Source organism: Cryptomeria japonica, chromosome 11 (genome assembly GCF_030272615.1).
Source record: "Cryptomeria japonica chromosome 11, Sugi_1.0, whole genome shotgun sequence".
Classification (NCBI taxonomy): domain Eukaryota; kingdom Viridiplantae; phylum Streptophyta; class Pinopsida; order Cupressales; family Cupressaceae; genus Cryptomeria; species Cryptomeria japonica.
This window is the reverse complement of record NC_081415.1, coordinates 590,269,784-590,283,689: the sequence shown is the minus strand read 5'-3', so window position 1 is coordinate 590,283,689 and position 13,906 is coordinate 590,269,784. Positions and strand designations below refer to the sequence as shown.

The window sequence follows — 13,906 nt, the reverse complement described above, 5'->3', positions numbered from 1 at the left end:
TGACCAAGGTGCTTATGCAAGTGCAGTTGGCAGCTTGATGTATGCAATGGTCTGTACTAGGCCAGATGTTGTCTAAGCAGTGGGAGTAGTAAGTCGTTTTTTGGCAAATCCAGGAAGACCGCATTGGGATGCTATGAAAAGAGTATTTAGATACCTCAGGGGAACTTCTCAGTATGCTCTGTGTTACCATGGAAACTTGGTTGGATCGTAGAGAACTATCAGCATTCAGGGATATGTGGATTCTAATTGGTCGGGGGACATTGACAACACAAGGTCCACCAATGGATATGTATTCACGTTGAATGGTGGTGCAATCAATTGGATGAGCAAGCGACAAGCTGTAGTTGTTTTGTCCACTATAGAGCCAGAGTACATGACAACAACTCAAGCTTGTCAAGAGGTTGTTTGGCTTAAGCATTTGTGTTCTGATGTTGGGTTTGATTCAGGGAAGATTTCTATTTGTTATCATAGCCAAAGTGCCATTTGTTTGGTGAAAATCCCACTTTCCATGCCAGGATGAAACATGTTGATGTGCAGTATCATTTTGTTTGTGATATGGTGGAAGATGGAAAGGTTAATCCGAAAAAGGTAGATACTCTAGAGAATGTTGCAGATGCATTGACCAAACTTGCGGGCATGACTAAGTTCAAATGGTGTGCTAACTTTATGGGCCTTGGAGCCCATGATTCTCAATAGTCTCTAAGTGTTCTAGAGGTACCAATAAGTTCTTCGTCAAGTGGGAGAATGTTGAGAAAGTGTACATCAATCTTACTAGTTGAAACCTCTCATAAAGAAGTAGTTTCAGAAAGTTCGGTGCGACTTGTCCAGTGTCTTAACAAAGTCGAGTAGAGCAGTGATTTCGATGTGACCTTGGTGTTCGACAAGTCTCTTTAAGTAGTTCGCAGAGATCATACCTTTTACCAATATCGGTGAGACATTTGTTTGGTCTTGGCGATGTCAGGGAGTTCGGTGTAACATGTGATGTTGCTAAGACGTTTCAAGTCTGTAACAACAATCACCCTACTTGCTGACAAACTATGATAGCAATAAGAAATCTTTTTCGATATAACCTTAGGTGCGTCTTGGTGACAAGCAACATTTCGTATAACTTAAGGTTTTGGTATGTCTTCCCCAACAATTAGCGGATGTTATGTTGCTATATTGACGAGTTCTATTTCAAAGTAGCTTTGGCGAAGTCTTGGCGAAAACGAAGATTTTGATGTAGCTTGTGGTTTCGATAAGATATTCCATGTCGGTAGTTGAAGTCTTTCCTCTTTCTGATATTGATAAGATAAGCAATGGGTCTTGGCAAAGTAAAGGAGTTCGGTGTGACATTTGAGTTTGATAAGATTCTTCAACCCGGTAGTCGAAGTTATCCTTTTTGTTGATGAAGACTATATTGGTATGACGGTGCTAAAGTCTTGGCGACAAAGAGATTTTTGGTATGTCATTACATCTTCAATAATGCAATTCTTGGAGGTTGCCGGAATGAGATTTCTTGCTGATAACTTGTGAGACTAAGTGGGGACTACGATGGATTGTTTTGACTCACCGAGTTGTCTGTTGGTGATTCGTAAGAGCTGGATGATTGGGAATTCACTGAGAGTTCTTTGTGTCTGTTCGATAGCTCATGGGTCAGACGGTTGGAAGCCATGGGAACTGAATTGAACCAATTTTTGTGCAAGAGATATAAACTTCTGAGAAACGGTTAATGGTTGGTTGGACGGTGGTTCTGTCAGATACTAAATGAGATTAGTTGCAGAAATTTGTGACTGCAATCGGTATGTGATCTAATATGATCTAATGTTGTATGTTGCATGAACAGAGACTAGATCAGAGCAATAAGTTTGTATCTTGTATGTAACTTGTTTTACTGTAATACAAGAAAACATAGCTTTGTGTGTGGGTCTTTCACCCGTAAGGGTTTTCCCAAGTGAATTTGGTGTCAATTCTGTGATCGTGAATTCTTTGTGTTGCTCTGTTTCTTGTATTGTGCATCTTAATGGCTATAGTTGAAATTGAAATTAAAGTAATCCCTACATCTCTTCTCTAAGAATTTAACATTTGGAAGGCATTTTCCACACTTTGCTTTCCTTACACTTTATGCCCCGTTCTTTGCTTTTGTTGATTCGATATGTCTACTTTTTGCCCATTGAATTGGTCACCTTGTTCTTCCTACTAGGGCAGTTTTGTTCGCCACATAGTTTGTGTTCGCATATGATTTCACACTTGTTTTCACATTCACGGCTAAGTCATTTTTTTTTGTGAAAGCAAAATTAGTATATATATATATATAGTGCTACTACTTTTGGTATATTAACCCCATTTAAATATCTAAGTTTTTTAAGGGTTTCGTGTTCCTCTTTTGAAATCTTTCTTATTGGTATCTTTGAGCATGTGTAAGGTGTCTAATTAACTCGCCAATTTTTTTAGGATGATCTCAAAACATTCTATATGATGCCTTCAAATTGGATTATATATAAAGTGATTGCAAAGACCAAACATCCTTCATTTCAAAACTTTCTCTTGGATTGTCAAAGCTTGTTTTTTTCACAACTCAATTATTGGCCATTTACCTTAAAATTTGAACTAAATATTTAGTTATCAAGGTGGATCACTCCACAAAATTCTAAAGAATTTATAATAGTGAGAAATGTGATATGGCTTCCACTTCGAGAAGTATGTTTAAGGCCTAAAATGTCAATCCTATATAATTATATAGGACTCCAAGGTCATATGGGCTAAAAGTTATTGCATACACTCCTTTGAATCTTCTCATTGTTTATTTAAATCGCTTTGATTTGAGGTTAGAGCAAAGAGACATGCTTCTCACTAATCACATTATTGCTTCTTGTTCAACAAAATCCCAAATCTAGAACAATGGTGGATAATATTGCTGTTGCACAAGAGATTAACGATGGATACACTACACAACTTTTGTAAGTTCCTTCACATGGTTAGATAATTATTGGTTAATTCAAGGTCACAATGTATGTTGTAAGAGCCCCTACTAACGTGATTAATAGGCATATAACTAGTTTTTTTAAAAAGAGCGCAAAATCTGCGTGAAGAATTTAGCAAGGTGAAATGGTAAGAAACTAAAAGTAAAGTGATTAAGTGTGATGGAGGAAGCCCCAAAAAAGCAGAAGTGATGGCATAGGACGGAGCAAAGAGACATATCAGAAGAATGAAGAAAAGAGATTAGGGCAGCTAGAGGGGTGTGCGACTACCAACAAACAAGCAAACACAAGAGATAGAGATCATAGAAACAAAAAACAAGTTGGAGTTGGCTAAGGCATTTTTTGTAGGCTAGAGCAGAATTTGGACTTGCAAAGGTCCATTCCTAGGAATTTAATGTTTTAGACTTTGAATTTTCAAAAGAAGATAATTTGATATTATCAATGGAACCAAAAACCATTTTAGTCACTATCATCGATCGATAGAACCATAGTTTGTAGACTCGGACTTGGAGAGTACTCGGCAAAAACTCGACAACTTAGAAAATACTAAAAATTAAAATTTCTTAAAGAAACAATTTTAGTTTTTTTTTGTAAAATTCAGTTACAAAATGTATTAAATTAAAAATTGATACCTTGAAAGAGAAAATGCATGGTTTTATGGCAAAACAATGTGCAGAAAATGCATTTTAACTAGTATTTTACCTGCATCAGCATTTTTACTCGTGTTTTTCCTATGTCTATAAAAACGCAAGAGTTAAACTTGTAAAAACTTGCCTAGCAAACAAAATAGAGAATACTCGACAACTTGGAGAGTACTTGCAGAGTTTGCAATCCATGGATATAAAACCAATAGTAGTTCTAAAAACATGGGGCAGAAAAATGAATGGAGAGAGAGAGAGAGAGAGAGAGAGAGAGAGAGAGAGAGAGAGAGGCTAATTTGGGTAAATAGAGTAAATTACCATATGTTTTGAGACATAGGAGGGGATCAAATCTCCCTAGGGATCAATGAAGATCCTATAATGGAAAAGAGATGTTTGATAGAGATCATATTGACACTTTCAAACACTGATATCGTTCTTCTGCAAGAAACAAAAGTTATGTGAAGAGGAGGCACTCAAGCTGCTTAGTCACTGGAGTAGATGGCAGAGGCATTTTGTGGTTGCAACAGAAGCCTCAGGAGGGCTAGGAATGATGTGGTCCCATGGTCAATCAACATAGATGTTGTGGAAGCTGGACGGAATTGGCAACTATGTGAACTTTTAAATTTTCAAACATAAGTCTTTTTTCAGTTTAATGTTCATGGTCCTATGAATCATGTCCTTTAAAAAAGAACATGGCACAATTTATGAATTGTTGGAGACTTCAACGCTATCTCGTCAGCTGAGATCAAAAGGGGAGGAATTTTAAAAACCATGCAATCACAATTGTTTTTTTTAACACATTGCCAATCAATGGAGTTGATGGACTTGGTCTCAAATAAAGGAGGATACTAGGATTCAGTCAAATAGCTGAGAGATGAGGCAGATTTTCCCTAATTGACTTTTCAAGTCTGCTAGAGTCCATGATTCTACCCATCTCAGCTTCAAATCACTATCCAATCATGATGCACATCACAGAAGACGGATCCCCTTGTAGATGCTCATTTAAATTTGAAAAAATGTGATTCAAGCATGATAACTGTCTCTAACTTATAAGATTTGAGACATTAAAATCTGTCTAATGGAATGGAACCATATAATTCTCAACAAGAAAATGTGGAAGCAGAATTTGAAATAAATTTAAAAGTCATTAACCAAGGTATGCTAATATTAAGATTTTTTGAAAGAGAATGATCTATTGGCAAAAAATACAGAATCATTGGCCAAATAAGAGATATACTGGAAACAAAAGTCAAGAGAAACAGGGCTCAAAGGTGGCTGGAATACAACTTTTTTATACATGATACTACAAAAGCCAAGAAGAGTGAATGTTATTGCATCCACTAACAATAAGAAAGGAGAATATTAATGGAGACTACATAGATTAGTCTCGAGGCAGTGGGTTAATTTAAGGATCTACTAAGAAACCTAGATGCTTTGGTTTTGAGAAATCAGGTAGAGCTCCTCCATAAGATTCCAAGACTTGTTACAGAAAAGCAAAACATAACCTCCTTCAGCTTTTCACAAAAGATAAATCTGGATAAAGCTCCAGGCCCCAATGGATTTCCAATGGCCTTCTTTCAGAAATGTTGGGGCATACTTGGAAAGGATTTATGTGCAACAGTTGAAAATCACCTAAGTATCACAATATAGTATATACTGAAAAATTCCAATACTCCTTTTTATTACACTCATCCAAAAGAAACCGGGCCCCTTACTTTTGGGGATTTTTGATCAATCTCCCTATTTAATACAATTTACAAAATCATATCCAAAGCAATGTTGAACAGAGCAAGGGAAATTCTGCAAATGATCATATCAGAAGATCAAAGTCGTTTTGTCCCCAGGAGAGCCATGACATAATCATCTCACATTATTCTATGGATCTAGTACCTCAGCTAGAACAAAAAGGAATGATTCTTAAGCTTGATCTCAGCAAACCCTATGACTGGGTTAGTTGGAGATTTTTTATGAAGATTCTAGAAAAGTTTGGCTTTGATATTGAATAGAGGAAATGGTTTTTTAGTTGCGTATCTAGTCCATAATATTTAGTGCTAGTAAATCGATGCCGAGCTGGTTTCTTTGATGGTTCCTGGGGTCTTAAGCAAAAGCACCCTTTATCCCCCTTTCTATTTGTAATTTTCGCTAAATCTTTGGGCGGTTCAATTAAGGAAGTAGGAGCAGCAAGTATATGGTAAGGTATTCGAGTGGTGTAGAGCGTGAATCCAGCTACACATCAGAAATTTGCTGATGACAAAATTTTGTAAGAAAAAGCTAGCTGTGAGGACACCAAGAAAATCAAAACCATTTTACGAAAGTACACTCATACCTCATGAGAAATCGTATATCAAGAAAAATCAAATATTTTCTTTTTCAACACCTACGACTGAATGTAAAAGGCATATTTCAAATATATTGGGGTTCAACATTGGGTAATTGCAGAGTAAATTAGTGGGGGCTCCTTTGTTTAGTAGAGCTGAGAAATTATCTATTTGGAAGAAACTCATTGACAGTTGCAAACTCGTAGTGCATTCTTGGAAGGGTACATGGCTCTTGTTGGCTGGAAGAATTTTGATGCTGATAATAGTGATTTCAGCCATTTCAATTTTCCTGACGTCATATATGGAAATGCCTACAAAAGCAACCATGAAGCTAGAATCACAGATGATGAGGTTTTAGTGGGAAGGCTCCTCGTAGCATAAAAAGCTTCATCTGATAGCATGAGAAAAGTCTGTACTCCCAAGTACAGTGGTGAGGCAGGTTTAAGATGCACAAACCCTCAAAATAGGGCTCTAGGGACAAAATTGGTCTAGGATATGTTGATCAAACCAGAGGTAGGATAGTCACAAAATATTATAGAAAAATTACTTGGACTCAGACGATCCTTCACATGTTTTGACAGTGTTGATTGCTCACACATTTAAAACTTTATGATGCAAAGTAGATAATGGACTAACTTCTTGGAAAATTCAAGATTGTCTCAGAAAGTAATCTTTCAGTAAGATTTGTCAAATGACTTCCCTCCTCTGGCATATCAGATGGACTTGGAGGAAACACAGGGGCATCCTATATTGGTTTGGGGTTTTAAGGTAAGGGCATATTTGTATTGCACTGTTCAGAATAGAATAGAAAGTTGGAAATGGAAGGGAGTTAAATGTGTATGGAATTCTTGATATCCAAATCCGAATCCTTTCCATGGAATTGCAGCTAAGGAAAGTTTTCACTGGAACTGGTGAAGATACGTTGAAGTGGAGTTATGCCAAGTCATGACAGTATTGAGTTAAGTTGGGTTACAAAGCTCTACAAGTCCAAGCCCCACGGTAGATTAGCTGGTAGTCAAATGTTGGAACAAGGCATGCCTTCAAAAGATGGAGTGTTTGCATGGACAATCCTCCACGACAGAATTACACCAAGTGAGAGATTGAAGCAGCTAGATAAGAATGGCCCCTCTACATGTTTATGTGGTTGAAAGGAGACTGTAGACCATCTTTTTTGCAGAATGCTCTTTTGTGGTACAGTGTTGGCAGCAACTGTGTGTGTGTGTGTGCATGGTTGAGTTGGTCAAGGGGCCTCCATGCCTCTTTGCTTGATTTATTTAAGAATTGGTCTATATTTCAAAAAAAGCTTCTTTTTCAGGCTTTTGTTGGTGATTTGGAATATAGAATGGAAGAAATAGAACATTCGCTGAGAACTTTTTTTCAAAGGAATCATTCCTTACTAGAATCCAGGTCGCCATCAGGGAAACAGTAATGGCAAAATTGAATGAACAGTCTTGTAAAATCAGCATATTTTCTACCTAGGACAGTCACATGCTAAAAACATGGATTGTACTAAAATTGCTCCCCAATGAAGGAGCTTTTGGAGATAATACTGAAAGCATCAATTGATCAATGGTTGTTTGAAGGCTGCCAAACCAGGGATTCTTGAAGTTAATCCAACAAGGTATCAGAGGGAAATCTGGGTGCTTCAAGAGCCAGTTGTAAAATCCAAAAAGGATTTGGGAAATTCGTTTGGGCTGCGCCTAAAAAATTAACTATGGGAACCAACAACAAAGACAAGGCACAAGCGTTGATGCTAAGGTTGCAAGCGTGCAACATCCACAAGCTGAAAGGCTGAAAGTTAATGGGATTAAAGGTGACTCAATTATTATTATTATGATGATCAAAAGGAAATACTCAGCCAGCTGGAGAATAAACAACATTAAGGCATGGCCATTATTAGACACTAAAGAAAAAAAATCGTTACTCATTGCTACAGAGACAAATAATCCTGTGCAATTTTTGGCAAATTTTGCCATCAACCACAACAATGATTTAATTTTGAGTAATTATCCTGAGTCTTGGAATGGGTGGGATGTTTTTGGAGAGCTATGAGAGGATGTGCTAAAAGTCTAGAAAGATGGCATAAGTGAGAGTACATGAAAGGCCTGGATCTATTTAGAAAGAGTATTGCAGAGACAGGACATGGGATGAGTTAGATGCTTGGGCATTGGTGTTTCTTCAAACTAGTGGCATGAGTCTACAGTTGGCAGGCAGCAGAAAAAATCAAGGAAACTACAGGAGTATGGAGAAGAGACATTTGAGTGAGCTGTTACTGTTATGCTGATCTCTGCCTCAGATATTAGTGTTTCTTATGGTTAATTGTCTATTTGCTATGTGTTGCTGCCAGCTTAAGCTAATATAAGATCTCCTCTGTCTCTTTGAGTCTCTCAAAGAGGGAAACAGGCAAGAGCATTATAAATGATGGGCTGTGGAAGTTGGGATTTCATGTTACTGAAATTTCCTTGAGTGCAAATTATTGTAGTCACTCTCCTCTCCCTTTGCTGAGAGACAACCCCCTCAGAAAATTGAACTTCTGCCACGCAGAAAGTTAAAGGTTGTTTCCCAGGACAGCTTGATCAAGACTATCTCAAGTCAGTATTTTTGCATCAGGTCCGCACTCGGGAAGATTATGAGAAAAGAATTCCTGAACCAATCCTTTCAATGGCTATACGATATTGATTTTCTTTTGACTTTCCTATCCAACCTTATGGATATTTTTCAGGATGCTGATTTGGTAAAAAGAATTGCTGGTTGCTATGCACAGATTTGCTTATCATCTACAAGCATTAGAGTTTATTGATATGATGTAAGCAATCGGGAGGCAACCATGGGTGATCTTTTTAGCATGAGTGAAATAGCATCTTCAGTTCAAGCGGTAGAATTGATGACCAAAGCCAGGGTTGGCCTAGTTAAATACTCCCTGGAGACTTTTTGGTTTGCACTTAACAACAGCAGACGATGGCTCCCAGAGGCCAGATTTGTAATACGTTGTGTGTGCCGTACACTTTCTTCTTCTCAAGGGCTTGAGAAAGATAGCTATGAATCCCTAAGTGACAGAGGAAGTGCTTGTTGGATATTGTTGAGAAGTTTGCTGGAACAGTGTTTTGTCATTGCTATCAACATATTCCTTTGTGTGTTCCAGTGTTGCGGTCAAATTAAATGAGTCGGTTTGGCCAGTGTGTTGCAGATGAGTTGTTGTGGATTAAAGGGTTTGATGATAAGTATCTCTAGTTGATTTAGTAGAAGTTTCTATGGTCCGCATGGTGATTTGGTCAAGTTGTGAGGTCTGGTATTGTGGTTGGTTTTCAGTTGTTCAGTATTGGTCAATGTTCTGGTTTTTGCTCCACATTGCTCCGAGATTGCAATATCTTAGTTTGCGGATTTGGCAAAGTGTTTGGGACGTTTTGGTGTGTCCTCAATTCAGATGGTTCATGGTTTGAAGGCCCGCAAGTGAATTTTTCATTTTGACAGACAGTTCAACGTATGTTCTTGAGGTTCAGTGTAATGGTGATGAAGATTCTATTAAGTGGTGATGTTGCAGTTGTTGTTGTGGTAATTCATGTTGCTTGTGGATGTTTCTAGATCATGTTCTATTTGTGTTGTTGGTCTGCATTGATCATTGTGAGTGTTATTGATCATTTTCTTGATCCGGTGGTGTTCTTCGTGTTATGCGATATTCATGATGATTGTAGTGTGTTGCGGATGTTTGAGGCATAATTCTTGGAGGTGTTTTGTGTTCGAGGAATTTATTTGAGTCCAGACTATGTCTTAGCTGACATTGTTTTGGTCCGCATGTGTTATTGTAGTGTACCTGAATGCATGTGCATTCCCCATTGTAATATTTCATTTACTTCTAACAGGGTATCATCTCAATGTGGGTAGGTTCCCACCATAGTTTTTCCCTTGACTGGGTTTTCCACATCAAAAATCTTGGTGTTATGTGTGTTATTGATGTGGTCTTGATTTGTGCTTTAACTGTTATTAATCAGATCTGAATTTCAGTTTAAAGTTAGGTAAAGTTTTTGTACAAACTGATTCACCCCCTTCCCCCCCCCTCTCAGTTTGCTGCCTTGTTGTCAACAGTGCCATAGAGAGCACTTAGAAGATGTTACTGTTACGCTGATATCTGCCTGAGCTATTAGCATTTCTTATGTTTCATTGTCTATTTGCTATGTGTTGCTGCCATCTTAAGTTAACGTGAAGAAATATGATGTGTAAAAATGATTCCTAATATTGGAGAGGGTAGTGTTTTAGGTCTGTTGTAATCAGAATAATCTCCCCATATTCAAAGGTGGTAACCATTGTGTTCACAGCCTATGTTAATTTTAGAGAAAAGGGCATGGTCCTCTCTGATCACACTTTAATAATCAGAGATAAGAAAGAAAGAAAGTGTAGAATCAAAGCATATTAAAAAAAAATTAAGAGAAGCATCTAGAAGAAAATTTACAAGATTGGATATAATCGAGATTAATATTTACTGGAGATGTGAGAGCACGGAAAGCTCTGTGAAGTAGTGTAACACAAATGGTAATTACAGATAGACAAATGTTTCTTCCAAGTAGTTATCTTAGATCTGTTTGAAGAGCTATTGGTAGAAAACTACAGCACATTAGCACTCCATGCAGACAATATCTATGTACAAAGGAGAATGTTTGGAGAAGTGACTCCTCCAACATTTAATTTACTGTAGGCCAGCATAAAAGTTCAACTTCCAAGTACTTTTTAAGGGATATTATTTTGTTCGAGGTATAACTATGAGAATATAACTGCATTAAAGCTATTAATAGCTGAGTTCTTTCTAGTAACATTATTTGCGGATAAATTAAAGTTGCAGATTATTGGCATCCTTTTTTTCCGGTGCTGCTGTTCCTGAAGAAAATGCAACAGGGTCAAATGGGCGGTCATTTACTATCAGTCTCAACACTTCTGGTCGTGCATAGTGACCAACAACATCGAACTCAAATTTTGCTCGTACTATTTCACCAAAATCTGGAACAAAGAAAACAAAGACCCATCAGTTAAGATTTCCCTAAGTAGCAGCTATTTGTTTCCTTATATTTCATACTTGAATAGGGTATCATTGTAGCAACATAGTCTGGAAATTATGTAGAAGAGATTTGGATCTACTATTCAGTAGAAGGTATCATATAGAATAGGGGTATCTTGAAAAAGTTTTACCAAGATCTGCAGAAATTAGAGCCTCCCCTTCAAAATTGGGCCCTGCCAAGACAGTACCCGATGGAGAAATAATAACACTGCCACCTGCACATACAACACTCTCTGGACTGGGTTCCTCATCTGTTCCTCCAAAGACATAGTCTGGTGGAGAAGGATAGTCCTTTCTTCTGCAGAATTGATTAGATGAGAGCACAAAGCACCCACCTTCAGCAGCTATATGGGCCATTGATGCTTGCCACAATTCCCTTGAATCTGCAGTAGGTGCACAGTAGAGTTCTATCCCTGCATGAAAAGGCACCCACCTGTAGGATCAGCAAGATAAGTGGACATATTACAGAACCTCAAATAGGATGTCTTCATCAACAAATTACGTAAATACTAGCCAGTGTCTTTTATATAATTCCTGATGGTACAACTTTGAAAAGCTGTGTACAATGGAACATAATACAATAAAAATCACTGGAAAACAACAAAATACAACATATCCCACTGTTGATGCTTTCCATTATTTGAATTTAAGGGAACACATACACCATTTACTAATGTTTGTGCTTTCTCATATCATGACTACTTTTCTTTGTCCTGTGAATAATTTGCTTGCCCCACAAACTAAATCAAATGAAGTATGCCAGACATTTGCTGGAAAATTGCATACAGATAATTGTAAGCATGTATGCACTCCTATGGAGACTGGTTTGAAGTTATCAGCCAATAGTGAATCAAGAAAGGTCAATAAGTTGCATTTTTGGAAGTTGGTGGGCAATGTGATCTATCTTCAGCCATTAAGCCTGATCTCAGTTTTGTTGTCTGCTATATTATATATTTCAAGGTTCACAAGAGAACTGAATATGGATCGTTGTAGAGCAGCAAATTAAATTCTGAGAATGCACCAGTTACAAGAAAGTTTGATATTTAGTATTATCAAAGTGTTCATTCTCAGCTTGTTGCTTTCGCATTTTACAGATGCTGATTGGACAGGTTCAACAGATGATAGGAAATCAACACAAGGATGCACTTTTGGCCTAGGAACAGGACTTGTTTCACAGGCTTGAAAGTAACAGTGAACAGTAGCTATTTCCTCCACTGAAGAAACTGCATGTGTCTTCTCTACTTATTAAAAAGCATCACCCCAGTACCTGCAATTCAAATGAGTTCAATGTTTGAAAAACTATAAACAAATTCAACATGTTACGTATCTGCATGAGCCTTGTGTATTTACTATTTGCATGATTGATGGATATCCACATAAAATGATTGTCTTTTCTTTGCACTTTGTTCCTTTAATTCAATGAAGCAATATGATCCTTGCCAGAATTTTATTCTCAAACCATTTGCTCTATAAAAATATAGTCTATCAGCATGATACTTCTTGTTTTTCGAAGAGATTTTGCAGCATTACAATACGAAACTCAATTCAAGGATTTCGTCTAAATTACAAATACTGCTGTTGTGGAATTCTCAAAAATAAAAAGATTTGTTTTGCAGCTATGTTCACTCACAAGTATCTACCAAGTGAATAGAACTTGTCTTCTTTAGATGAAATTTTGCCAGTGGCTTCTTATTGATGCTCCTAGAGTCCTGCATCTATCTATTTGCATAAATATTATTGACAAACTATGAAAATTTCCTATGTCTTTCCCGCTTCCTAGAAGAGGAGGTTCCAATATGGCCACAATTTTCCAGATTTTGGAGGACACCTGGGTAACAGTGCACAGGTCAGCAAATCAAATATATACATTAAAATTGAAATGCAATAGAAATTTTACAGCTTTTCATTTTCATAACATGAAAATAATCAAAGAAACTTTCATTTTGGTGCAATTGCATGTACATAACTCCAGATAAAAATGATCGAAGACCAATATCTTGGACAACTTCCAAAGGCGTAAATACATCCTTGCTGTCAGTCATTCAAGATCTCAAGAAAGCAATGATGGAGATGCAAGTGATTTATTTTATCCCACACAACAGGTAAAACTCATTGCCAAGGAATTTGTATTTATGAATTAGTTGGTTTTTTGTGTCAAAGAAAATATTTATATATGTACTTGCATTCTGTTGTCTGTGCTTTTTTATACTCGATGCAAGGGTTCTTCCAAAAACGAAGGACCAAAAAACCAGAAGTACCATAGTAGCATTTTATTTACATGGCATTGACATACAATCATAAAAGTATAAATATAATTCAATTACACAGGTTTAAAAAGGGAAAAACTTACCAAATTGTTTTGAAAACAAGCGTATTAATTGTGAAAATGGAAAATAAAAAACAAAAAAAACTGATTTTGGTATTTCACGTGAAATATAGTGTGTAAAAGGCAGATGTTATAAATCATGAAAAACTGAATAGGACTTAAATTTTTTTTTAAATCTATTTTACTTTCACCTAATAGGGTTTTTAAAAAAAAAATATAGTGTGATAAACACCCTAAATTATAATTATTTTATATTACACCAACTGAAAGTGAGATTACCATGCAATATCCATTCCACTTTCTCATCACCTAGTTCACAAGATGGGCAAAGTGAGAGCATACAGTGAAAGGTTCTTCATATAAAATTAAATTGCAGAAGCTGAAAGTAAAGCACTAGGTGGCAAGCCAGCCAATACCACTTATTCAATGGAGTGCATATGCAATACTGAAAGAAATAAACATCCACTTATTCAGTGGGAGTTACAAGTGCACTTCCATTTATTCAGTGGGAAAGCTTATTACAAAATATTAAAATAACCACTTATTCAGTGGGGTAAGTACATTGGCAATAACAAAGTTTAAATCTACTGGCAGTACTATCATCCAGTGTTTAT

General features: G+C 36.9%; 1 protein-coding gene across 1 annotated transcript in view; it reads right to left on the bottom strand.

The window, feature by feature from the left end:
- Window positions 1-10,370: 10,370 nt before the first annotated feature.
- LOC131077327 (bifunctional nitrilase/nitrile hydratase NIT4A) overlaps window positions 10,371-13,906 on the bottom strand; it is an 84,309-nt gene continuing 80,773 nt past the window's right edge. Inside the window, exons 4-5 of the mRNA XM_058014805.2 lie at window positions 11,098-11,379; window positions 10,371-10,908 (exon numbers count right to left, since the gene is read on the bottom strand). Of these exons, the coding sequence (XP_057870788.1) occupies window positions 10,742-10,908; window positions 11,098-11,379 (449 nt within the window). The 3' untranslated portion in view covers window positions 10,371-10,741. The remainder of the gene's footprint in view (window positions 10,909-11,097; window positions 11,380-13,906) is intronic.